The following is a 27,731-nucleotide window of genomic DNA, read 5'->3' on the forward strand; positions in this document are numbered from 1 at the left end:
AGCTGGGAGGGGTCTCAAAATCGGTATTGGTTTCTGAGCAGCTGCTGGTATGTCAGAGGCTTGGAATTGGCATGGTAAATCTAAAACTGTCTCAGCAGTGGTTAGCTGACCTCACCCAAGTTCCCAGCCCTACTCTGCCGGATCCTTTTTTCTTGAGCCTCAGAGCTGAAATGCTCCCGAGCTCTTTCCTATTGGCTGGGAAGACCAGTTGAAGTTCCCTTGCCCATGTTAGGAGGTATACGCCTCCTGAACTAAAGATAGAAACAGCTGGCCCTTCCAGGCAGCTAAAAGCCTCCAGACTAAGAGGTGTTCCCCACTCGGCAGCCAGACTCCTTGAAATACCCTTTTGAGTAATTCTACCAACAGATCCATGTCTCTACTCTGCCATAACAAAGGCTGTGGGCAGCACTTTGACCCCAGTACCAACCTTCCTGGTGAGTAAGTAATCCTCACCTTGCCAGGGGGCTCTGTGGGTGTTGGGGGGGGGGGTGGTGATCAGCTGTGGGCAGTCTGTGAAAGGAGCAGAGAAAAAATTAGTATACCTGCCCTACTTTCATTGATCTAGGTGATCAGTGTTTACTGATTTTTTTTTAATATATGGAAAAACTGTAAGTATATAAACCTGGGGAAGAAATAGGTGATAGTTGGTGTGATTACCTTTCCTTCCTTGATCCTTCTACCGGTATCCACAGATTCCTGTTGCCATCACCCTGGGGTTCCAATCTTCCATGATGCACTTAAGGTGAGGAGTAGGCGAGGCGGGGAGAGCAAGGGCATTTCCCAAAGGAAATATACCCAGGAGTCTAAGCTGAGCTGGGTCTCTTCTCATCAGGGTTGGTCCTGCTGCCGGAAGCGAACTGTAGATTTCTCTGAGTTCTTAAACATCAAGGTAAAGTCTTTACTTCCTTGGATTCTGCCCCTAATAGAAGGATTCTATTGCTAATCCTCTCCTTATCTGTACTAGGGCTGTACTGTGGGACCACACTGTGCTGAGAAGCTCCCTGAGGCCCCTCAACCTGAGGGCCCTGCCACAAGCAATTCACTTCAGGAGCAAAAACCTCTGAATATGATTCCAAAGTCAGCAGAGACTTTGCGCCGCGAGAGGCCCAAGTAAAGAGGAGGCCCCCCGGGTTTTTCCTATATTCACGGAGTTTCCTAGGAGTGAATAATGGGCCACTGGGGTTTGGGAGCTAGGGACTAGAGATGTGAGGAGGGCCAGGTGTCAGGGCTTGGTGTATATTTTGTGCCTTAGGCGGAATTTGTGTCCGGAAATAATGTCCTTTGCTCTAAGGTGGTATGGGGTGAGAGGATAGGTATTTTGAGTCAACAGAGTAGATAGCCCCTCATGAATACATACTTAGTTATAACACATGTTGAAAATGATTTTTTTTCTTTTTGGAAAGGGCTTTAAAATAAGTTTTACATCAGGAAAAGGATGTAGTATATTGGCAGCCAGGAGGCTGCAGAGAAGAATAACTTAATTTTGTGGAGACAGCATGAGCAACAGAAGAAAGTCATATTAGGTCCACAATTCATTAGATAAAGAGTAAGAGGAAATGATACAGTTCTGCAGAGAAACGTGGTTAGATTTAGAGCAACTGAGTAGATGGGCAAGAGAAGACCTGGGGATTTCGCCAGGGTTCAGGGATTTGGGATGTCCAGAGAGAAGAAAATTGGCAATGGGACTACTACCCAACTTCTCAAACCCTGCCCCCACTTTCACCGGACTTCGACTTCATTACTACTGGTGGGAGTGTTGGAGCTGTCAATAATGGTTAATGGGTCAGAACTAAATCACCGCACCCATACCCCTAGGTCAGAGTTGCTACCAAAGCTGCTTCCACTAAATATATCCCAAGCCCTGGAAATGGCATTGGAACAGAAGGAATTAGACCAGAAACCTGGAGCAGGTAAGTGGGTCCTTAGTAGGACAGGCTTTGCAGACTGGAATTTAGTGAATATGGCAATTGGGTGAAGGGAATGGATAGGTTCCTGACTCGGTTTCCCTTGCCCAGGACTTGACAGTAGTCTGATCCGGACTGGTTCCAGCTGCCAGAACCCAGGATGTGATGCTGTGAGTGAGAGTTTGGGGGGTCGGGGGGGGGGGAGGCCCAAGCACGTGGCTGAGAGATGCTACAACTGAGGGATAACAGTATAGATATGAGACTGCGTGAGGTACACTTTAGAATGACCTGATTCTTTTTCTAATTCTTGTTTATCCGTCTTAGGTTTACCAAGGACCCGAGAGTGATGCTACTCCATGTACCTACCACCCAGGAGCACCTCGATTCCATGAGGGGTGAGGGAGGGGACTGGGTGGTCTGTGAGACAGGTTTCTCCCAATGTTGATCATCAGATGGGAGTGGGGGGTTGTGGAGGCGGGGCTTGTGGAGAGGGGAAGGGAGATTCAGTTGAATTCTCTTCCTACCTCAGAATGAAGTCTTGGAGCTGTTGTGGCATCCAGACCCTGGATTTTGGGGCATTTCTGGCACAGCCAGGATGCAGAGTTGGTAGACATGACTGGGGGAAGCAGGTAAGCCCCAACTTTGGTGAATTCTTGATTAGTACCCAATTCCAGAAATAATTCCTCCTCCCTGTACCTCATGGCCAAGCTCTCTATTTTCTTCCTTTTGTTTGGACCAAATAAGATTCTGCTCCTTATCCCTCACCAGCCCAGAGGCTTTGCAATATGAGGTAGTCTGATGTAGTTCCATGACTGACAGCTCCAACACTCCCACCAGTAGTAATGGAGTCGAAGAAGTCTGGTGAAAGTGAGGGCAGCATTGGAGAATCTTCCTGAGTGAGACTCCGTCTCTTAACACACACCATGAGAACTCCCTCGAGGTTGAGTTCATTCTTACCACCCACATTTCACATCTTCTTTTTAGCTGCCAGCGTCTTGCCGTCATGATTGGCACCAGACAGATTCCTTAGTAGTGGTGACTGTATATGGCCAGATTCCACTTCCTGCGTTCAACTGGGTGAAGGCCAGTCAAACTGAGGTGAGGAATGTCTGATGCTGGATGGGAGACTAGTGAATTGGGTGATAGTACAATCTTACAGGCAGAGTTGCTGTATGCAGTTAGCATGTAGGCTCCATAGTCCCCTGAGAGGAAGGTAGAGCTATTAGGTTAGGGTTATCCAGCTGACCTGTGGATGTAGGGATCTCTGTCCTGGTTCTCTGTCGTAATGACTTGTTCTGACCTTCTGGGATTGTTACTACCCCTGTAATTCTTTTCTCTCAGCTTCATGTCCACATTGTCTTTGATGGTAACCGTGTGTTCCAAGCACAGATGAAGCTCTGGGGGGTAAGTGAAGATAAGGGGGCACAAGAGGGGGAGGCAGATTGGGTGAAAAGAAGGGCCAGACTGGAATGTCTTGAGGGAAGGAGTTGTACTGGGAAAGTGAAGGTTTTCTCTTCATTTGCTTTGATATTCTCTATCTCTCCCTCCCTCATTTTCTCCCTCTCCTCTCCCCTCTCCTTTCTTTCCTCTTTCTCTCCCTCTCTTCCCCTTACTATATTGTCTTATTCCTCCCCTATCTTTTTTTCCCCACCTTACATTTTTTGCTTTTTCTCCCTATCATTCATCACCGCCCCACCCTGACCCCAATCCCTTTGATTTCCTCATTTTCTCTTTCTTCTGTGTTCCTCTATCTTTCCCTCCTCCTCAGGTCATAAACGTGGAGCAGAGCTCTGTCTCCTTGATGCCATCTCGGGTTGAAATCTCCCTGGTCAAGGCTGACCCAGGATCCTGGGCCCAGCTGGAGCACCCCGATGCACTAGCTGAGAAGGCTAAGGCAGGGGTTGGGTTAGAGATGGATGAGGAAGAATCTGAGGATTCAGATGATGATCTGAGCTGGACAGAGGAGGAGGAAGAGGAGGAAGCGATGGGGGAATAGTGACACCAGACAGTCAAGTATCTAGACAGGACCTCAATGACTCCCTTAGGATCTCAGAGACCAGGATTTGGTTGGCCATGTGGCGTCATTGAGCAGCAGGAGGCTGAAGGAGGGGAGAACAAAAGTGTCCAAACTATGCTGTTTTTTCCCTTAAATAAATCTTGTATTCTGCAGTTTCACATAGTGTCGTTCTCTCACATCACTATCTAAATTGTCTTCATTTCCCCCCAACTTTTGTGTGTATTCAACACACGTGTGAAAACAAGCACATGCACATTCAATCTATTCTTCACAACCACCAGGTATTTACTGAGTACTTATTCTGTGCCCAGTTATGTATTAGGTGGTCTAGCGATACATGAGAAACAGAAGACTTACTCATTCCTCTCGGGAACATTACAGTCTGGCTGACAAAGTCAAGGCTAATCTACATGAAATGATAAACATTATCAGGTAGTTTAACTGAGTGCTGAATTGTGCAGTACAGTTTTTAAGTGCTGTAGGAGTTGAGAGAATTGAGAGATTATTGTGGACTGTAGTAGAAAGGGAAGATTCTATGGAAGAAGTACTTTTTTTACAGCTTTATTGAGATGCAATTCACAGACTATACAATTTACCCGCTTAAAGTGTAAAATTCAGTGTTTTTCTTTTAGTATACTCAGAGTTGTGCTACCACAATCAATTTTAGAATATTTTCATCACTCCAAAAAGAATCTCTGTATCCTTTAGCAGTCACTCCCAATTTTCCCCTAAACTCATAGCCCTAGGCAACCACTAATCTACTTGCTGCTGCCTATGGATTTACCTATTCTGGATATTTCATATGAATGGAATCATACAATATGAGGTCTCTTGTGACAGACTTCTTTCACTTAGCATAATGTTTTCAAGGTTTATCCATGTTGTAACATGTATCAGCACTTCATTCATTTTTATGGCCGAGTAACATTCCACCGTGTGGATATATCACATTTTGTTTCTCTCTTCATCAGTTGAGGTACATTTGGGTTGTTTCCACTTTTTGGCTGTTATGAATAACGCTCCTTTGAACATTCATGTACAAGTTTTTATAGAGAGATATGTTTTCATTTCTCTTGGATATACACAGAGTGTAATTTCTGAGTCAAATGGTAACTTTAACCTTATGAGGAAGTGCCAGACTGTTTTCTGAAGAGGCTGCCTCATTTTACATTTCCACCAGCAGTGTAAAAGGGCTCCAGTTTCTCCACATCCTTGAGACCTCTTGATATTTGTCCTTTGTATTATAGCCATCCTAGTGGGTGTGAAGTGGAATCTCATTGTGGTTTTAATTTGCCTTTGCCTGATGGCTTATGATGCTGGGTATGCTTACAGTTGCTTATTGGCCATTTGTGTATCTTATTTGGAGAAATGTCTATTCAAATCCTTTGCCCATTTGTTAATTGGGTTATTTGTCTTTTTATTGAGTTGTGAGAGTTTTTTTAATATATTCTGGAGACAAATCTCTTGTCAGATATATGATTTACAAATGTTTTCTCCCATTCTGTGTGTTATATATCTTTCCACTTCCTTGATGGTGTCCTTTCATACATAAAAGTTTTGAATTTTTATGAAGTCTAATTTATCTATTTTTCCTTTGGTTGCTTGTGCTTTTGATGTCATATCCGAGAAACCATGGCTTAATCCAAAGTCATGAAGATTTGCTCCTCTGTTTTCTATTAAGTGTTTCATGCTTTTAGCTCTTCCCTATAGGTCTTTGATCCATCTTGAGTTAATTTTTGTACGTGGTATGAGGTGGAGGCCCAACTTTATGTTTTGCATATGGACATCCAGTTGCCCCAGCGCTATTTGTTGAAAAGACTACTCTGTTCCCATTGAATTATCTTGGCACCCTAGTTGAAAATTAATTGACCATAAATCTGAGGGTTAAGAAGTGCACTTTGAATGGAAATTTGAGGAATGAGAAATTTGTATGGGTCTGAAAGAATAGGGAGAAGCAGGCTGGGGCAGGGAGGTGTTTTATTTTACTTTTTGTGTTTTATTTTGAATTCCAAAAGTAATACATTGTCACTATAAAAGACTCAATTAAGTATAGAGAGTAAAAAGTAAATGTTCCTCTTCAGACTCTCTCCAAGTTTAGTCCCTTTGCTGTTTGTAAACCACCGCTAACATATCAGAGGGTATGTTTAACTAAAAAGTTAGTTAAGTGGCATGTGGCTGGATTGGGAGGAGCCTAAAATTCTAGATCAAGGGTTTTGAACGTGATTTAAAAGAAAGCTAAATAGGCATCATAGGCCTTTTCTTTTTAAATGTAGATTCTTATTTAGAGGAGTGATATCTCTTTTTTGAGTCTCCCTTGAGTCAGATTTACTCCCTCAACAGGGTGGCCAAGAATCTGGGAGATTCAAACTCCACGAAGCTCACCAAGCCTCAGATGATCTCCAGTTCTTTGATTAGCACCCTTTCCTCTCAATTCAGGTTCAAGGAACATAAAGTCTCATTGGGAGCTAGGGGTAAGATGGGGGCGGGAGAATCGACATGGGCAGCAAAGGCGAGGGATCACAGCATAGCACAGCTGAGGACTTGGAGACTGAGGCAAGATTAGGGGATATTAGGGAATGTGTCCAGGGGCATGACCTCTATCTCCCAGAGAAGTTTGATCAGAAGTAGAGGATCTTCCTGGACCTCCAGGATGTTCAATAGTTCTGGCTCAGTGCTCTGCTCTCATTCCATGGATTCGAAGTACAAATAGTTTCCCCCTTGATGAACCTTTCAGATCCCTTCTAACCCTAGCAGCAGTTTACTCTTTTTTTTTGAGGAAGATTAACCCTGAGCTAACTACTGCCAATCCTCCTCTTTTTGCTGAGGAAGACTGGCCCTGAGCTAACATCCATGCCCATCTTCCTCTACTTTAAACGTGGGACGCCTACCACAGAATGGCTTTTGCCAAGCGGTGCCATGTCCACACCCGGGATCCGAACCAGCAAACGCCGGGCCGCTGAGAAGCGGAACGTGCGAACTTAACTGCTGCGCCGCCGGGCCAGCCCCAGCAGTTTACCTTTAATGTCGTTTTTCCACGGGTGAGTTGATATCAATAGGGACTTTGGTGGACATTTATAAATTTGGAGGTATAAAATGCATATAGAAAAGTGCATAAAGTGCACTAATCTTAAATGTACAACTTTTTTCTATCTTATCAAAATCAGGGGACCAGCAACTACCCAGAATTCCTGGAGAGGATGGAGGTGAGGAATCAAAAAGTTCAAGTAACCCTTGTTGTATATAAACTTGATATACAAAATTTCAAATTTACAGCATTAATAGTGTACTAGCTCATTTTACATAGCCCACAGCCTAAAATGTAAGCAAGTTTCAAGAAAGTGTATAGCATTAACAATAACAACAACAACAATAACCATAGCTACGACTTCTGATGACAAGCTAAGCTGCCAGGCACTACGCTAAGTGCTTTGCATGCATTATCTCATTGAATCCCTCACTTCTCACCGTCAGATCTACACATTTGTTCACATTAGCCCAAATCCTCTCCCTACCTCCTTTTACACTTCTCCTTTCTTCCCACTGAGCTTTGTATCCTAGCCCCTCACAGCTTCCCAGAAACCTTACACTATTAGTTATCCTTTCTTTCTCCTGTTATTCAACCTTTCCCTCTCATTGAATGTTTTCATTGACATTTAAACATGCTCAAGTCTCTCCAGTCTTAAAAACACAATTTCCCTTGCCTTCACATCCATCTCCAGGTATTAATTCCCTTCTCTCCTTTATAACCTAACTTCTTGAAATAACTACTCTTTTTTCATTTCCTTCTTCCTAGTCCCTTCACAATACACTTCAATCTGACTTTCAGCCTCCTCAAGCTGTTGTGATAGGGTCACCACTGGCCACCAAGTTACTAAATCCAATGGATACTTTTAGTCCTCATCTAACTTGATTTCTCAAGCAAAATTTGATACTCATGATGGTTTCTTCCTTGTAATACGTTTCATACATTGGCTTCTATGACTGCTTCTCTTGGTGGTTCTCCTACTTCTCTGGCCATTCCTTTCACTCTCATTTGCAGCCTCCTCCTTTTCTGCCTGGCCATTCAATGATGCAGTGCTTCAGGACTCAGTCCTAGGCTTGCTCTCTTCTTGTATATAACTCTCATCTAGATGCTCTCAATTATGCCCATGACTTCAAATACCAACCACATGCAGATGACTCACACATTTTTATCTCTAGGCCATATCTTTCCTTTGTGGCCCAGATTGTGTGTTATAGTAATAATAGCTAACACATATTTAGAACAGTGTCTGGCATATAGTAAGTACTGTATAACTGTTTGATATTGTTAGTACTGCTCCTCTTTCTTTTCACCAGAAGCTTTTTACCTCAGCCTATTAGGAAAGTTGGGGTGTTTTTCTCCTTGGAGAGGAGGGGTACACTCCAATATCCAATTTTATAATGTTTCAGTAAGAAAATAGGATTTTCTTTACAGTCAGGTTTTGCTAGTCTATAAAGTGATAACATATTTACCATACCATTGCATCAGCGTCAGGATTAAGGGAGATTATATTCACCTGCTGAGGGAGTTAAGCATCATGCATAGAACGCCGCTATGCTAGGCACTTCTACCCACATTATTTTACTTAATCCGCACACCTGTTCTGTGAAGTAGGTATTATTATCCCAAATTTTTATAGATGAGGAAACCAAGGCTCAGAAAAGGAAATAGCTTGCTTGAGGTCACATAGCTACTGCTTAAAGCCTCAGTCATTGCTAAGAGCTGTCCTAGAGCCATCTGAGAACATCCAAAACCTAAGGACCCAACTGGGATCTTAGAAGAGGAGCTTGATATCATGCCCCGCTAGCCTCGCAGAGTCCCTTTGACAAGCCCATCTGGGAACCAGTGAGGCCCTCGGTTGATCAATGATATCTCACATTGATAGGATGCTTTTCCAAACAACTTTTATGTCTCTGATCACCTCATCTCTAACCTTAGTGGGACCCCTAGCTACTGTACCTCTCACTTCATCGAGATCAGTGATTATCTCCCAGTTACAGCAGATGTAGTGTTACTGTCTCTGGGACCCCTGCCTCCACGTCCTCTTTGTCCTTTTCTGCTCCCAAAGTCCCAGAACACGCTAGAGGGAGAACCCAGCAGACCAATATAAATTCATGCTGTCCAAATTCTACTTGGCCCTTGCAGCTGCTCAGCAACCCTTTTATTTGTCTCATACATTCCCTGGCACTGTCCCCACAGAGACTGTTCCAGACCTTCCTCTTCTCAAATTCCAGCTCCTCCTGTTCCACTCCTTCAGACTAATACACACACTTCCATCAGATGCTTGATAATTCAATAACATTGTTTTAAAACTTTTTTATGGAGAATTTAAAACATGTACAAAAGTAGAATAGTATATAATGAATCCTCATTTCCCAAAACTCAGCTTCAACTAGTATCAACACTTGGGCACTCTTGTTTCATCTGTTTCCTTCCTCCCATATTATTTTTGAGCAAATCCCAAATATGAGATTATTCCATAGCTAAATATTTCTGTATGTATCTTTAAAAGGTAAGGATCATTTAAAAAAAATCATAATTGTAATACCATTAGCACACACGAACAAGCAACATTCCCTTAATATCATCAAATACCAAGTCAGTATTTAAATTTCCAAGTTTCCTAAATTTCAAAAGAGTTTTTTATAGCTTTTTTCTTTGAATCAGTATCCAAATAAAGTCCATACATAGTGGTTGGTGCATATGTGTTATATGTCACTTTTAAACTAAAGATTCCCTTTCGTCTCTTTTCTTCCTTACGATTTTTTCTTGAAGAAATCAGATTGTTTTTCAGTAGAGTTTCACACAGTCTGGGTTTTGCTGATTGCATCTCTGTTGTATAGTTTAATATGTTTCCTTGACCTCTGTTTGTTGTCTGTATTGGTAAAATCAATAATGTCTGTACAATGCGTCTTCTATGTTCATTGTCCTATTTTCAGTGGTGTGGAGAATTTGTCCACGTGACCAAAGAAGTGGAAGGTGTCTGTCTGGCTTGGAGAGTGACTCAGGAAGGAGCTAGGACCTCTTTAGCAGGACAGAAACAGATGGTTAGGGTCAAAGCTCAATAAATAGTAATGGAGGTCCAGGCAAGATAGGATGGGTGAGGGGCCGTGTAGTGTCAGATTTCCACTCTCCTGGTATGTAGAGCAGGACAGGCAGGGAAGCAATGATCAGGCTGAAGTCAGAACTGGAAAAGGAGAGGGAACACTTGAGGCAGCAGCTTGGATTATTTCTCAGGGGATTACTGTACTTGCTATACTCTGTTTTCTAAATATATCTTATTCATTCCCACCTCTGTGCCCTTGCCCCACATGTTTCCTCTGCTTGGAATATTATCTCCTTTCTCTCCACCTATCCTATCCAAATCCTATTTGTCTTTAATGACCAGTGCAAGTTCCCTCTTTTCCATATTTTTGCTTGTAGAGTCATAAAATATCTCTGAAAGGATAAATAAGAGATCAGGAACATTGATTGCTTTCCCAGGAAGGGAACTGGATGGCTAGAGGACAGGGATGGAAGGGAGAAAGATATTACTGATTTGTTGCAGGAGAGACAGTTAATCTGATCAAAGTGTCTAATATGAAATCTGTGGAAGTAGAAGCAGGGAGATTGGAATTTGTAGTTTGAGGAGAAAGAGGAAGGTCTGGAACAGTCTCTGTGGGGACAGTGCCAGGGAATGTATGAGACAAGTCAAAGGGTTGCTGAGCGGCTGCAAGGGCCAAGTAGAATTTGGACAGCATGAATTTATATTGGTCTGCTGGGTTCTCCCTCTAGCGTGTTCTGGGACTTTGGGAGCAGAAAAGGACAAAGAGGACGTGGAGGCAGGGGTCCCAGAGACAGTAACACTACATCTGCTGTAACTGGGAGATAATCACTGATCTGGATGATGTGAGAGGTACAGTAGCTAGGGGTCCCACTAAGGTTAGAGATGAGGTGATCAGAGACATAAAAGTTGTTTGGAAAAGCATCCTATCAATGTGAGATATCATTGATCAACCGAGGGCCTCACTGGTTCCCAGATGGGCTTGTCAAAGGGACTCTGCGAGGCTAGCGGGGCATGATATCAAGCTCCTCTTCTAAGATCCCAGTTGGGTCCTTAGGTTTTGGATGTTCTCAGATGGCTCTAGGACAGCTCTTAGCAGTGACTGAGGCTTTAAGCAAGTGGAATTCATCACTGAAACTGGAGCTTCTGCAAGAGGCATGGTGGGAGGAGTAATAAAAAAAATTAAAGAAACTACTCTTTATTGAGTCTTTACTATGATCTAAGCACTGTAATAAATAAATAAATATTTTCTCTTTTCTCCCTCTTTCTATATTATATATACATATATCTCAAATGCGAATTTATATTCTCATTTAATTCTTACAACAGTATTAAAGGCGTTATTATTATCATTTTTTTAGTAGATGAGGGAACTGAGCTTCCAGGAGGTTACGTAATTTTCCCTAGGTCACACAGCTATCAAGTGTCAGAGCTGGGACTCAAATCCAGGTCTGACTATAAAGCCTGTGCTCTTTGGTGTCCAGCGGTACTTTTCAGCAAACACCTCCCTGCATTAAATGAATCTTATTTTTCCAATGACATCTTTTATAAAAGTATAGATGCATTCTCACCAGAAAGAATTATACCCTGAATTGAAAGCTTTTGGTGAGTAAGGAGGTAATTGAGTAGGGTGGAAGAGATGCTGGAGGCCGTGAAACCAATTGAAGATAAGTGCAGTGGTCCAGGGGAGAAAGATGAGATCCCAGACTAAGTGGCTGTGGTAGTGAGAATGGAGAAGAGAGTAGTAGATTTAAGAGATATGTCTTAGTTCAGGATGCTATAACAAAGTACCATAGACTAGGTGGTTTATAAACAACAGAAATTTATTTCTCAAAGTTTTGGAGGCTGGAAGTGCGAGATCAGGGTGCCAGCATGGTCAGGTTCTGGTGAGGGCCCTCTACCAGTTGGAGAGCAGAGAGAAGAAGCAAGATCTCTCGTAACTTTTATAAGGGCACTAATCCCATTTATGACCTCATCTAATCCTAATTACCTCCCAAAGGTCCCACCTCCTAATGTAATCACATTGGGGGATAGGATTTCAACATATGAATTTTAGGGGGACACAAACATTCAGTCTATAACAAAATAGATCCACAGGTAGGAGTGAAAGTACTGTGGCCATGCTGGTCTTCTGTGTTCCTTGAACTTAACACAGCTCACTCTTTCCCCAGGCCTCTGTGCTGTCTGATCCCCCTGCCTGGAATAGTCTTCCTGCTGGTCTTTCAATAGCTGGCTCCTTCTTGTCATTCACATCTGAGCTCAAATAGCACCTTTCAAGATAGGGAACCAATTCATTATCTTGAAAATTCATGAACAAAGGGAGAGAATCAAGCATTTATCCTGCCTTTCCTAGATGAACTGGGTAACAGAATAGTAGATGAGGGGACACGTCCTTTTACAAAACTATTCCAACGAATAAAAAGAAATAATAAAATTAGAATATCACCGTTTTGCAATCTTCAATAAATAGATATAGAGAGTAAGCATCAACAGTTTCTAAGATTATAAAAAGAAAGACGTCAGACAGCATGTCCATCCTAAGTCATACCAAAGGGATGGAACTTGGGTTTGATCTAGTCTTTGGATCCAGCTGCCACTTTGCAGGAAGTACAGAGGAACTGCACAGTGCCTGTGCAATTAGCAAAATCCAGAGAGAAGCTTTACAGGTCAAACTGCTCAAGTTCTTCCACAGAAAAAATCACCTCTCAGAGAGGCCTTTCTTGACCATCCTCTCTAAGTTAGCACCTGCCATCCAAGTTACTATCACATCCTATTTGATTTTCCCCATAGCCCTTGTCGTCAACTGAGGTTTCCTTACATGAGGAGCAATATAGGATTACAGTTAAGAGGACAGACTATAACATGAGGCTGCCGGCTTTAAATCTTGACTCCTCCACTTACTAGCTATATGCCCTTAAACTACTTAAGAGCTATGTGCCTCGGTTTCCTCAACCATAAAATGGGATTAATACGGTGCCTATATCATAGGGTCATTAGGAGTCTTAAATGAATTAACATGTCTAAAAAGCCTAGCACAGTGCCTGGTATAGGATAAGTATTATAAATATGTTAACAATATTACTGCATAATTATGTTTTTACTTGTATATTATTTCTCTCTTTCACTAGAATATAAGTCTGTCTTTCTGCACTATTCCCAGCACCTAAAACTGCCTGGCTCATACATAATATTGTGCTCAATAAATATTTGTTGAGTAAAGGGCCTGAATTAGGGTAGCAAAAAATAGACAGAAAAGAGACATGTAAGATATTATTCTAAAAAAAGGACAAAACCTTGGACTTGATGATGTTTTCTTTTTTTTTTCTTTCTTTCTTTTTTTTTTTTGAGGAAGATTAGCCCTGAGCTAACATCTGCTCCCAATCCTCCTCTTTTTGCTGAGGCAGCCTGGCCCTGAGCTAACATCCGTGCCCATCTTCCTCTACTTTATATGTGGGACGCCTACCACAGCATGGCTTGATGAGCGGTGCCATGTCCACATCCGGGATCTGAACCGGCGAACCCCGGGCCACCGAAGCCGAACGTGCGCACTTTAACCGCTGCACCACCAGGCCGGCCCCAAGACGATGATTTTTTTCTGATAGAAGAGGGAAGGATATAAGATGGACTACTCCAAGGCTTCAAGCTTAAGTAACAGGTAGAAGGCTAGTGCTTTTAACAGAAATAGGAAAACCAGGAACTAGAACTAATACTATTTTAATATTCTGATGATGAATTTTATTTTAGATACGGGTTTGAAATGATGGCTAAACATACTAGAGGAAATGCTAGCAGGCAGTTAATTGTAAAGGCAGGATTGGAGTTCGTGAGAAAAGTCAGCACTGAAGATAGATTTGAGTATCATCTGCTTTAATGTGACACTTAAATATTCAACTTCCTGGTACGAGCTCCCTTCATCTTTAAAAAAACAAAAAACTTGTAGAAGTGAATAAAATGGAAAATAAAATATTTGAATCCTTAAATTCATTCTTCAAAGGAGGTCACTGTTAGCAGTTTGGTGTGTATTCTTCCAGACATTTTCTATGCATTTGCAAATATATATTTGCATACAACATGTAGAGACATAGTAAAAGTCTGAGTAGATACCTACATACATATATATGGACAAGCTTGTTTTTTCTTTTTGGGTTATGAGGAATCATTCTGTAATACTTTTTCTGTAACTTGCTTAACCATTAAGCATAGCACTTTTTGTTTCAATTATTTTATTGAGATCATAATAGTTTATAACCTTGTGTAATTTCAGGCGTACATTATTATTTATCAATTTCTGATAGACTGCCTCGTGCTCACCACCAGTAATCTAATTGTTATCCATCACCATACATATGTGCCCCTTTACCCCTTTAACCCACCCCCCCCCCGACGCCTTCCCCTTTGGTAACCACTAATATGTTCTCTCTATCCGTGTGTTAATCTTCCACATATGAGTGAAATCATGCAGTGTTTGTGTTTCTCTGCCTGGCTTATTTCACTTAACATCATACCCTTAAGATCCATCCACGTTGTTGCAAATGGGGTGATTTTGTCTTTTTTTTTTATGTCTGACTAGTATTCCATTGTAAGTATATACCACATCTTTTTTTTTTTTTTTGAGGAAGATTAGCCCTGAGCTAAAATCTGCCGCCAACCCTCCCTTTTTTGCTGAGGAAGGCTGGCGCTGAGCTAAAATCTGTGCCCATCTTCCTCTACTTTATATGTGGGACGCCTGCCACAGCATGGCTTGCCAAGCGGTGCCATGTCTGCACCCGGGATCTGAACCGGTGAACCCCAGGCCAGTGAAGCAGAACGTGCACATTTAACCGCTGCACCACTGGGCTGGCCCCTATACCACATCTTCTTTATCCATTCATCAGTTGATGGGCACTTGGGTTGCTTCCACGTCTTGGCTATTGTGAATAATGCTGCAACGGGGGTGCATAAGTCTCTTTGAATTGTTGATTTCAAGCTCTTTGGGTAAATACCCAGTAGTGGGATAGCTGAGTCATATGGTATGTCTATTTTTAATTTTTTGAGAATCTCCATACTGTTTTTCCTAGTGGCTGCACCAGTTTGCACTCCCACCAGCAGTATATGAGGGTTCCCTTTTCTCCACATCCTCTCCAACATTTGTTATTTTTTGTCTTGGTAGTTATAGCCATTCTGACAGGTGTAAGGGCTATCTCAGTGTAGTTTTTTAAATTCTTTTTTATTGAAGTAACGGTGGTTTATAACATTATATAAATTTCAGATGTACATCATTATATATTTCAATTTCTCTGTAGATTACAACATGTTCACCGCTCAAAGACTAATTACAATCCATCAATGTAGTTTGGACTTGCATTTCCCTAATAATTAGTGATGTTGAACATCTTTTCGTGTGCCTGTTGGCCATCTGTATATCTTCTTTGGAAAAATGTTTGTTCCTATCTTCTGCCCATTTTTTGATTGGGTTGGTTTTTTTTTGTTGTTGATTTGTGTGAGTTCTTTATATATTTTGGAGATTAACCGCTTGTTGGATATATGATTTGCAAATATTTTCTCCCAGTTGGTGTATTGTCTTTTTGTTTTGATCATGGTTTCCTTTGCCTTGCAGAAGCTCTTTACTCTGGTGTAGTCCCATTTATTTATTTTTCCTGTTGTTTCCCTTGCCTAAATAGACATGCTATTTGAAAAGATGCTACTAAGATCAATGTCATAGTGTACTGCCTATTTTTTTTCTAGGAGTTTTATGGTTTCAGGTCTTACCTTCAAGTCTTTAATCCATTTTGAGTTAATTTTTGTGTATGGTGTAAGATAATGGTTTACTTTATTCTTTTGCATGTGGCTGTCCAGTTTTCCCAGCACCATTTATTGAAGAGACTTTCGTTTCTCTATTTTATCTTCTTGGCTCCTTTGTGGAAGATCTGTCCGTAGATGTGTGTGGTTTTATTTCTGGGCTTTCAATTCTGTTTCATTGATCTGTTTGTCTGTTTTTGTACCAGTTCGATTATTATAGCTTTGTAGTATGTTTTGAAGTCAGAGATTGTGATGCCTCCAGCTTCGTTCTTTTTTCTCAGAAATGCTTTAGCTATTTGGAGTCTTTTTTTTGCCCCATATGAATTTTAGGATTCTTTGTCCTATTTACGTGAAGAATGTGATTGGTATTCTGATTGGGATTGCGTTGAATCTGTAGATCGCTTTAGGTAGTATGGACATTTTAACCATGTCTATTCTTCCAATCCGTGGGCATGGAATATCTTTGCATTTTTTTATATCATCATCGATTTCTTTCAATCATGTCTTATAGCTTTCAGTGTATAGGTCTTTCACCTCCTTGTTTAAATATATTCCTAGATATTTTATTCTTTTTGTTGTGATTGTAAATGAGATTGTATTCTTGCGTTCTCTTTCTGTTAGTTTGTTATTAAAGTATACAAATGCAAATGAGTTTTGTAAGTTGATTTTGTGCCCTGCAACTTTGCTGTAGTTGTTGACTATTTCTGATAGTTTTCCGATGGACTCTTTAGAGTTTTCTATATATAAAATCATTTTGTCTGCCAACAGTGAGAGTTTCACTTCTTCATTGCCAATTCGGATACCTTTTGTTTCTTTTTCTTACCTGGTTGCTCTGGTCAAAACGTCCAGTACTATGTTGAATAAGAGAGGTGACAATGCTCTTGTTCTCGGAGGGATGGCTTTCTGTTTTTCCCTATTGAGTGTGATGTTGGCTGTGGGTTTGTCATATATGGCCTTTATTATGTTGAGGTACTTTCCTTTTATACCCATTTTATTCAGTTTTTATTGTAAATGGATGTTGGATCTTGTCAAATGCTTTCTCTGCGTCTATTGTGATGATCCTGTGGTTTTGTTTTGTTTTGTTTTGAGGAAGATTGGCCCTGAGCTAACATCTTTTGCCAATCTTCCTCTTTTTTTTCCCTCCCCATAGCCCCACTACGTAGGTGTATATCCTAGTTGTAGGTCATTCTAGTTCTTTTATGTGGGATGCCTCCACAGCATGCCTTGATGAGCAGTGCATAGGTCCACGCCCAGGATCTGAACTGGCAAACCCCAGGCTGCTAAAGCAGAGCACGTGAACTTAACCACTCGGCCATGGGGCTGGGCCCCCAATCCTGTGGTTTTTATCCCTCATTTTGTTAATGTGGTGTATCACATTCATTGATTTGCAGCTGTTGAACCATCCCTGCGTCCCTGGTATGAATCCCACTTGATCACAGTGTATGATCCTTTTAATGTATTGCTATATTCAGTTTGCCAATATTTTGTTGAGGATTTTTGCATCTATGTTCATCAATGATATTGGCCTGTAATTTTCCTTCTTTGTGTTGTCCTTGTCTGGCTTTGGGATCAGGGTGATGCTTGCCTCTTAGAATGTGTTAGGAAATATTCCATCTTCTTTAATTTTTTTAAATAGTTTGAGAAGGATAGGTATTAAATCTTCTTTGAATGATTGGTAGAATTCTCTAGAGAAGCCATCTGGTCCTGGATTTTTATTTTGGGGGAGGATTTTGATTACTATTTCAATCTCTTTACTGGTGATTGATCTATTCAGATTCTCTATTTATTTTTGATTCAGTTTTGGGAGGTTGTGTGAATTTATCCATTTCTTCCAGATTGTCCAATTTGTTGGCATACAGTTTTTCATAGTATTCTCTTATAAACCTTTGGATTTCTGTGGTATTTGTTGTAATTTCTCCTCTTTCATTTCTTTTTTTTTTCTTTTTTTTTTTTTTAAAGATTGGCACCTGAGCTAACAACTGTGCCCAATCTTTTTTTTTTTCCTGCTTTATCTCCCCAAATCCCCCCTGGTACATAGTTGTATATCTCAGTTGCAGGTCCTTCTAGTTGTGGCATGTGGGACGCCGCCTCGACGTGGCCTGACGAGCAGTACCATGTCCGTGCCCAGGATCCAAACCAGCGAAACCCTGGGCCGCTGCAGCAGAACATGCGAACTTAACCACTCAGCCACGGGGCCGGCCCTCCTCTTTCATTTCTAATTTTATTTATTTGAGCCTTCTATCTTTTGTTCTTAGTGAGTCTGGGTAAGGATTTGTCAATTTTGTTTATCTTTCTAAAGAATCAGCTCTTAGTTTCATTGATCCTTTCTACTGTTTTTCTGCTCTAATTTTTATTATTCCCCTCCTTCTGCTGACTTTAGGCTCTGTTTGTTCTTCTTTTTCTAGTTTTCTTAGGTGTAGTTTAAGATTACTTGTTTGGGATTTTTCTTGTTTGTTGAGGTAGGCCTGTATTGCAATGAATTCCCCTCTTAGAACTGCCTTTGCTACCTCCCGTATTAGTTGATATGGTGTATTTTCATTTTCACTTGTCTACAGAAATTTTTTGATTTCTCCTTTAATTTCTTCATTGGTTCAATGGTTTTTGGTAGCATGTTGTTTAGTCTCCACATATTTATCACTTTTCCAGCTATTTTCTTATAGTTGATTTCTAGTTTCATAGCATTGTGGTCAGAAAAGATGCTTGATATGATTTCAATTTTCTTAAATTTATTGAGGCTTGCCTTGTCTCCCAAAATATGGTCTATCTTTGAGCATATTCCATTCCACTTGAGAAGAATGTGTATTCAGCTCTTTTGGGATGGAATGTTCCATATATATCTATTAAGTCCATCTGGTCTAGTTTTTTGTTTAATTCCACTGTTTCCTTGTTGACTTTCTTTCTGGATGATCTATCCATTAATGAAAGTGGGGTGTTAAGGTCCCCCACTATTATTGAGTTATTAATATCTCCTTTTAGATCTGTTAATAGTCGCTTTATATACTTTGATGCTGCTGTGTTGGGTGCATATATATTTATGTGTTATTTCTTCTTGGTGGAATGTCCCTTTTATCATTATATACTGCCCCTCTTTGTCTCTCATTGCCTTTTTTATCTTGAAGTCTGCTTTGTCTGATATAAGTATGGCAACACCTGCTTTCTTTTGTTTGCCATTAGCTTGGAGTATTGTCTTTCATCCCTTCACTCTGAGCCTGTGTTTGTCTTTAGAGCTGAGATATGTTTCCTGGAGGCAGCATATCGTTGGGTCTTGTTTTTTTTTTGAGGAAGATTAGCCCTGAGCTAACTGCTGCCAATCCTCCTCTTTTTGCTGAGGAGGACTGGCCCTGAGCTAACATCCATGCCCATCTTCCTCTACTTTATATGTGGGACGCCTACCACAGCATGGCGTGCCAAGCAGTGCCATGTCCACACCCGAGATCTGAACTAGTGAACCCTGGGCCGCTGAAGCGGAATGTACGCACTTAACCACTGTGCCACCGGGCGGGCCCCTGGGTCTTGTTTTTTAATCCAGCCACTGTGTGTCTTTTGTTTGGAGAATTCAATTCATTTACATTTAGAGTGATTATTGATATATGAGGTCTTAATATTCCCATTTTATCACTTGTTTTCTGGTTGTTCTGCATTTCCCTTTTTTCTCGGCCTGTGTATTTCTGACTGCCTATTCACTTTGGTGGTTCTCTATGATGGTTTTCTCTTTGTTTATGATTTGTGTCTCTGTTCTGATTTTTTGTTTGGTGGTTACTGTGAGGTTTGTATAAAAGATCTTGTAGATGAGATAGTCCATTTTCTGATAGCCTTTTATCTCCGTTAGCCTAAGCTGGGTCCATCCCTTTCCTCTTCCTTTTCTAAGTTATTGTTGTGACAAATTATTCTGTTTTGTGCACATGGGCTCAGGGCTACCACCGCCTCGTCTTACAGTTGCTCCAAGGTGCATTCCCACTTGTGAGGCTGCAGTGGTACTATGAGCACTCTTGCCCACTGGGAAAGCATTCACATGTGCATGTATATCTGCCCTGCCCCTTTGGTCATGCTGGCCTCTGTGCTTGGTGGGCAGGGCTTCTTCCCAGGGTCCAAGCTGGGACTACTTGTTGGGACTGCAGCAGCATGGTGAGCTCTCTCTCCAGCCAGGAAAGTGTTTGCACATGGGCTCAGGGCTGCTGCTGCCTCTTCTTACAGTTGTGCCAATGCATATTCTCACTTGTGGGGCCGCAGTGGTACTGTGGGCATTCCTGCTGGCCAAGAAAGCATTCGTGTATGTGCATAGATCTGCCGTCATGTCTTCTTCTTTTTTTTTACTGAGGAAGATTCACCCTGAGCTAACATCTGTGCCAGTCTTCCTCTGTTGTGTATGTGGGCCGCTGCCACAGCATGGCCGCCGATGAGTGGTGTTGGTCCACACCCGGGAACCAAAACCAGCCGCTGAAGCAGAGTGCACCAAAGTTAACCACTAGCCCATGGTGCCAACCCCCTGCTGCCTCTTCCTATGGTCACTCCAGTTGCTGTGTTTGGTGGGTGGGGCTTTATGGGTTCCAAGCCTGGTCTGCTCGTTGGGACCGTAGCAGCACAGTGGGCTCTCCTGCTGCCAGGAAAGCATGCACACATGGGCTTAGGGCTGCCACTGCCTCTTTTTACAGTCATGCCAAGGCACATTCCCACTTTCTGGAATCAGCGGTACTATGGGCACTCCTGCCGGCCAGGAATGTGTTCATGCATATGCACAGGGCTGCCAGAGAAGGGTAAAGGAGTGCTCACCTATCTCTGCTACTTCCCAGGTGCTCAGTCCATCCACCTTCAGATGTATAGCTGTGTGGGTTTGTCAGGCATCTTGTTATACTGTGTGGGTATCCTCCATTGGCCAATGAATGTCCATTTAGTTGTAATTCAAAGGGGGAGAGATAAAGGGAACAGTTCTCTCCACAATGTTGCTGAAGTCACCAGCATAACACTTTATAGTCATTGAAGATATGTCGAATATGTCCTTGTCAATATATAGATATATATGTATAGATATGTATAGATCTCTGACATTCTTTTTTGTGTTGCATAGTCGTTTATTGTATGGATATGCCATAATTTATTTAACTATTCCCCTATTGATGAATGCTTAGGTTGTTTCCAATTTTTTATTATTATAAATTATGCAGCAATGAAAATCATTGTACTTGTATCTTTGAATATATGTTGTAATGTTTCCTGAGGATAGATTCCCAGAAGTGGGATTGCTGGAAAGAAGGCATACACATCCTTACATTCTAAAATGTTAATTGATATTGCTCCATTTGTCTCCACAAAGGCTGTTCTAATTTACCTGGACACCCAGCAGCGTATGAGGTATCAGTTTCCCCAATACCCTGATCAATACTTTATGTTATCCATTAAAAAAATTTTTTACCAACCAGATGTGCAAATAATGGTATCTCATTTTTATTTTGCATTTCTTCTCATTACAGGAAAGAGTGAGCATTTTTTATGGAATATTCATGTACAGACTTTCAGTTAAACTGTTTTCAGCACCATGTGTCATGCCCATCCTCTACTGTACCTGGTGTCTTGAATCCTGGAGCCTTTCCGTAGTTTTTGTTTGTTTTTATAATGATTTTTTTTTAAGATTTTTTTTTCCTTTTTCTCCCCAAAGCCCCCCGGTACATAGTTGTATATTCTTCGTTGTGGGTCCTTCTAGTTGTGGCATGTGGGACGCCACCTCAGCATGGTTTGATGAGCAGTGCCATGTCCGTGCCCAGGATTCGAACCAACGAAACACTGGGCCGCCTGCAGCGGAGCGCGTGAACTTAACCACTCGGCCATGGGGCCAGCCCCGCCTTTCCATAGTTTTATTGGTAAAATGGTCCCTTCTCACCTGTATCCTTCTTTGTACTAGACCAAAATTTCTTCCCAGCTACTGTTTCAGCTACCATTTCTCATATGGCTTTCCTGCCTCTAGAGAACCCCAAGAACTTTTTGTCCTTATGGGTTTGTACATATTTTATATATTGTTTTAGTATACTTTAAGTGGCATCTCAGAAGGGATTTGAAATGCTGTATTTGTCATATACTAAATTCTCACGTGATTGCATTTCTATTTAATTCCATTGATCTGTCTATTCTTGAACCATATCACAGCTTTATATAATTGATATCTGGTAGGCAAGTAGTCCCTCATTTCTATCTTTTAAAAGTTTCTTTGGGGGCTGGCCCTGTGGCCGAGTGGTTGAGTTGGTGCACTCTACTGCAGGTGGCCCAGTGTTTCGTTGGTTCGTGTCCTGGGCGCGGACATGGCACTGCTCATCAGGCCATGCTGAGGCGGCGTCCCGCATGCCACAACTAGAAGGACCCACAACAAAGAATATACAACCATGTACTGGGGGGCTTTGGGGAGAAAAAGGAAAAAAATAAAATCTTAAAAAAAAAAAAGTTTCTTTGCTCTTTTTGTATATTCTTCCAGATGAACATCAGAACCAACTTCTCCAGTACTCCCACCCTATCCCTCCAAATCCCAATGAGATTGTTATGTTAATTTGTAGTTATTTGAAATTTCTTTCAATTATGAAACTTCTCATTCAGGAATATTGTGCATCTATTCATTTGTCAGATCTTCACACTTAGAGCCTTAAGTAATATTTTGTAGTTTTATTCATTTAAATGTTTTGTACATTTCTTGTCACATTTATTCCTATCATTTTTTTTCACTACTGTGAATAGGATCTTTGTTCCCCATTATATTTTCTAATTGGATATTGTTTTTATAGAGAGAAGTTATTGATTTAAAACAAACTCTTTCTCCATTTAATTCTAATAGTATCTCAGTTGATTCTCTTAGATCATCTATGTATCATATATAAACAGGGACATTTTATGGCTCTTCCTTTACAACATTTATAACTTTTATCTTCTTCTGTCTTAATGTTTTGACTAGAACCTGCAGAACAAGGTTGAGTAATAGTTGTAAAAACAAGTGAATATTCTTATTTTGTTCTGACTTTAAGTGAATGCTACTAGTATTTCACTATTGAGTATGATGATTACAGTTGTTTTCTATGCTCTTCATCAAGTTATAAAAGTCTCCTGTGCCTAGTCCACTGAGAGAATATTTTTAAAGTACTACAAGTACAAGGTAAAAAATTAAAATAATACAAAAGGATATGTGAAGAGTTACCCATCTCTATTCCCCAGTTTCCCAGTTCCCTTACTAAGAGGCAATTCCTATTAACAATTTTTATGTGAACTACCAGAGAGAAATCAATGCAAATATAAGCATATATGTGAATATGTTATTTTTTACACAAATAGTGGCATACTATAAACACTATTCTAAACCCTGATTTTTTTCTCGATAAATCAGCTGTCAGTCATTTCTTTGTAGGTAATCTGTCTTCTTTTTGGCTCTTTTTCTCCCCCCTACTTTCATTATGGAAAATTTCAAGCATTCAAAAGTAAAGAGAATAGCACACTGAACTCCCATATACCTGTTTCCCAGCCTCAGTGATTGTTCACTCCTGGCCGATCTTGTTTGATCTATATTCCCCTGAGCCCTGGTCCCCCACCTGAACACCAGGGTTATTCTGGAGCACATATCAGACATCATATTATTTAATTTCATCCATAAATATGTATGTTGTATGTCTTGTATGTATCTAAAGTATAAGGACCTTTCTTAAACATTACAGGAAAACCACCACTTCTAAAAAATTAACAGTTCTTCAATATCATCAGATGTATGGTCACTGTTCAAATTTTCCTGATTGTCTCATAAATGTGTTTATGTTTAATTTGTTTGAATCAGGATCCAAATAAGAACTATACTCTGTAATTGGTTGATATGTTTCTTAAGTCTCTTAATCTATAGGTTCCCCTTCCTTCTCTCTCATTTTTTCACTCCCATAGCATTCATTTGTTGAAGAAATTGGATTGTTTGTCCTATAGCACTTCCTGTAGAATGGATTTTCATCATTGCATCCCTGTGGTGTAGGTTCCCTGTTCCTTTTATTTCCTGAATATTGATTAGATCTAGCAGCTTGATTGGATTTACCTTCAGGTTCTATTTTTTCCTCTTTTGGTGGCAAGAATATGTCATAGGTAGTGTAGTATAATTCTATAAATAGACACAAAGTCTTTCTCCTTTTAAGATCTTTTCTTTCGTGTTTGAGGTTTTACTACAATGTGTCTGAATAGGGATTTCTTTCTTTCTTTGTTTTCTTTTTCCTGTTTGGGATTCCTGGATCTTAAAGATTGGCATCTTTAATCAATTCTCAGCTATTTCTCTTCAAATGCTGCTGCTCCTCTGTTTTCTTTATTCTTCACCTGAACTCTGATTAGACATCACCTGTAAGCCTGCGGCCTTTAAAACTTAGGTTGTAGGCCACCAGGGATCAGATGACTTCAGAGCAAAGTCTGCCCCAGCACTTACCCAGTAGAGTTGTAGTTATTTAATTGTTTCCTCTACTTTACTGCCAATGCAGTATGGATGTATGTGCATATGGGCGGAGATACATGTCTCCACACACACCTAAAAATATATCTTGAAATTCATTCCATATCACTATGCAGTCATGTGCCGCATAATGACGTTTCGCTAAATGATGGACCGCATATATGACAGTGTTTCTGTAAGATTAGTGCCATATAGCCTAGTTTGTGTAAGTGCACTCTATGTTTTCACATTGACAAAATTGCCTAATGATGCATTTCCCATAGCTTATCCCCATCGTTAAGTGATGCATGACTGTATAATCTACCTCATTCCCTTTCTGTTTTTCATTTGTTGAGATATAACTTACATATAGTAAAATGCACGAGTCTTAAGTATACATTTTTACATATGTATACATCTATTTACCTCCCCCCAGGTCAAAATACAGAACATTTCCAGCACCACAGAACGCTGACTCCTTGTGCCCCTTCTCAGTCCTTACCCACGCCCATGATTGACCACATTCTGACTTCTGTAGTCGTAGATCAGTTTTGCCTGTATTTGAATTTCATATAAATGGAATCATAAGCGGTATGTACTCTTTCACCTTTGACTTCTTTCATTCAACATTGTCTGTGAGCTTCATCTATGTTGTTGAGTATATCAGTAGTTTGTTCTTTTTCATTGCTGCTTAGAATTCTATCTTCTTAAAATTAACTTCCATTTTGTGGATCTATCATAATTTAGTTAATTAATCCTCTACTGATGGATATTTAAATGATTTTCGGTCTTTTGTTACCACAAACACTACTGCAGGCCATGTGTTTATTCACGCATCTTTGCCAATATGTGTAAGTATATCAGTAGGATAAAATCCTAGATGTGTAAGTGCTAGGTGAAAGATTATGTGCATTATTAGTTTTAATAGCTATTACCAAATTGCCTTCCAAAGAGGGTGCATTAATTTATACACCCACCAACAATACATATGCGGGCCTATTTCCCAACATCCTTGCCAACTATTAACAAATGTTTTTATCTTTGACAACCTGACAGATAAAAAATAGAAACCTGTAATTAATAAATATTTTTGGTCTTTAATTGAAAATACATACACATGGTAAAAAAAATTCAAGCAATATAGAAGGATATACAATGAGAGTTATATATTACCCCTACTCCTATTCCCTAGTTCTCCTGGTTCCCTTTCCAGAAGCCACCACTATTGTCAGTTTCTCGTGTATCTTATGCAAGTATAAATGGGTTTTATATGTGTGTGCACATGTGTTTGGATATCTCTATCTATCTGGTCTGCTTTATTGATGAAAATGGAAGTTTACTTTCCTTTTTTTCACTTAAATATGTATCTATATTGGGCTAGCCCCAGTGGCCTAGTGGTTAAGTTCTATGCACTCCACTTTGGCAGCCCAGGTTCAGTTCCCAGGTGTGGACTTACACCACTCGTCTGACAGTGGCCATGCTGTGGTGGTGGCTCACATACAAAAAAAAAAGAAGAAGATTGGCAATAGATGTTAGCTCAGGGCAAATCTTCCTCAGCTAAAAGCAAAAAAAAAATCTGTATCTATATCTATATATCCATCTCTTCTTCCTTTTTTTCATACATGGTAGCAGGCTATTCACTCTACTTTTTCACTTAGTATATCTTTGAGATTGTGTCATATCAATACATTTACAACTGCTTTATTCTTTTTTATGGCTACATCATAATTTTAACCAGTCCCAGGTACTTTGGTTGCTTCCAATATCCTGTTTTTATAAATAATCTCCTTGAACATACTTATTTGTGCACATGTGACAGTATATTTGTAGGGTAAATTCCTAAAAGTATGGTTGCTAGGTCAAAATATATAGTGGTTGATATGTTTCCCTGCCCAACATCCATCCTGTATCTTCCCCATTGTTTAGCAGTCATAAAGGTTGAAGGAGTGGAACTGATCTCACCCCTAGCTTCTGGTCAGAGGTGTACCACCGTGTAACCCAATCAGAGTAAGCTCATCCCCTATGCTTCAGTGATTGGTTCAGGCAACCCAGGCCTTAGCCAATCAATGCATACCATTGTCCTGTCAAGGGGATTGTTCAGGAATGGACCAGTGACTCAATTCAAGTTAATGAAATGTTAGAGGATGTTCATTGAAGTATTTGGGGGAAAAGTGGTTTTTTTGTTTTTGTTCTTTGCTCTTCTGAGATAACAGAAGCCAGCTTTGTATCTTCTTTTGGACAGCGTGGTGTGGCTGATGTGAAGCCTTCAAATGCTGCAGCCCTTTTGCTACCAGGAATGGAGTCAAATTTATGATGAAGCTCATACTTTGGAAGACTGGAAGGAAATTAGGTCCTTGGTGATATTTTTTTTTTTTAAAGATTTTATTTTTTCCTTTTTCTCCCCAAAGCCCCCCGGTACATAGTTGTATATTCTTCGTTGTGGGTCCTTCTAGTTGCAGCATGCGGGACGCTGCCTCAGCGTGGTTTGATGAGCAGTGTCATGTCCGCACCCAGGATTCGAACCAACGAAACACTGGGCCGCCTGCAGCGGAGCGCGCGAACCCAACCGCTCGGCCACGGGGCCAGTCCCCCTTGGTGATATTTTTGATTCACAGAATCAAACCAATTGCAAAGCCCACTCATCCCCTGGAATTTGCAGTTGTATGAACCAGTAAACCCTCTTTATTGTTTAAGCCTATTGGAGTTGGGCTTTCTGTTACTCACTAATAAAAAAGGCATGTTTAGTTTTAAAATTTTTTGATAAGTTGCTTTCCAAAATTTATACCGGTTTACAATTCAACAACAAAATATGAGAGTGTCTGTTTCTCCACACCCTTGTCAAAACAATGTATTATTAAACTTTCTGATATTGCCATTTTTATAGGAAAAGAGTGGTATCTTATTGTATTTTTAATGCACTCTTTTTATCATGAGTAAGCTTAAGCTTCTTTCTAATATGCTTAAAAATCACACGTATTTCCTTTGTATGTGTGTGTGTGTGTGTACTGTTCATTTCCTTTGCCTAGTTTTTATTTCTATTCTTCTTTTTCTTCTTTTTTTTTTTTTTGGAGGAAGATTAGCTCTGAGCTAACATCTGCTGCCAGTCCTCCTCTTTTTGCTGAGGAAGACCGGCCCTGAGCTAACATCCGTGCCCATCTTCCTCTACTTTATATGTGGGACGCCTACCACAGCATGGCTTGCCAAGTGGTGCCCTGTCCACACCCGGGATCCGAACCAGTGAACCCCGGGCCACTGAAGCAGAATGTGCGAACTTAACCGCTGCATCCCGGTGCCGGCCCCTTTTTCTTATTGTTTTATAAAAACATTTTATATACTAAGAAAATCAGGCCTTTGTCATATAGGTTGAAATATATTTTCTGAGTTTCTCTTTTGGCTTTTGACTTTCTTTTTCTTTTTGTATTTTTTTATGGCAAAATATATATAACATATAATTTACCATTTTAAAGTGTACAATTCAGCGGCATTAAGTACATTCACAGTATTGTATAACCATCACCACTATTTATTTCCAGAAGTTTTTC

The 27,731-nt window shown here is 40.5% G+C and overlaps 1 protein-coding gene across 14 annotated transcripts; it reads left to right on the forward strand.

Moving 5' to 3' along the window:
- The first annotated feature begins 220 nt into the window (after positions 1 to 220).
- On the forward strand, positions 221 to 27,078 carry ITGB1BP2 (integrin subunit beta 1 binding protein 2). 14 transcript variants are annotated; one of them, XR_011535868.1, is made up of 14 exons: positions 221 to 434; positions 693 to 742; positions 833 to 889; positions 965 to 1,110; positions 1,816 to 1,910; positions 2,016 to 2,074; positions 2,229 to 2,299; positions 2,434 to 2,533; positions 2,889 to 3,002; positions 3,246 to 3,308; positions 7,086 to 7,124; positions 13,339 to 13,641; positions 24,626 to 24,780; positions 26,432 to 26,942. XR_011535868.1 is itself a non-coding variant. In XM_070604096.1 (12 exons), the coding sequence occupies exons 1-12, from the start codon at positions 371 to 373 to the stop codon at positions 13,399 to 13,401; spliced, it is 921 nt and encodes a 306-aa protein (XP_070460197.1). In that variant the 5' UTR covers positions 221 to 370; the 3' UTR covers positions 13,402 to 13,979. The 14 variants fall into 14 exon arrangements, 7 of the variants coding, with proteins under 7 accessions (XP_070460197.1, XP_070460201.1, XP_070460199.1 ...); XR_011535873.1 differs by lacking the exon at positions 24,626 to 24,780 and having other exon boundaries at positions 13,344 to 13,641; positions 26,432 to 27,078; XR_011535871.1 differs by lacking the exon at positions 13,339 to 13,641 and having other exon boundaries at positions 26,432 to 27,078.
- The last annotated feature ends 653 nt before the right edge of the window (positions 27,079 to 27,731 follow it).

Source organism: Equus przewalskii, chromosome X (assembly GCF_037783145.1).
Source record: "Equus przewalskii isolate Varuska chromosome X, EquPr2, whole genome shotgun sequence".
Classification (NCBI taxonomy): domain Eukaryota; kingdom Metazoa; phylum Chordata; class Mammalia; order Perissodactyla; family Equidae; genus Equus; species Equus przewalskii.

Excerpts from the sequence above, each read along its gene's own strand:
- ITGB1BP2 (XM_070604095.1), top strand. The coding sequence starts at position 371 with ATGTCTCTACTCTGCCATAACAAAGGCTGTGGGCAGCACTTTGACCCC. Across the intron at positions 435-692 it reads CCCCAGTACCAACCTTCCTG|ATTCCTGTTGCCATCACCCT; the intron begins GTGAGTAAGTAA and ends CGGTATCCACAG. Across the intron at positions 2,534-2,888 it reads GACATGACTGGGGGAAGCAG|CTGCCAGCGTCTTGCCGTCA; the intron begins GTAAGCCCCAAC and ends TCTTCTTTTTAG.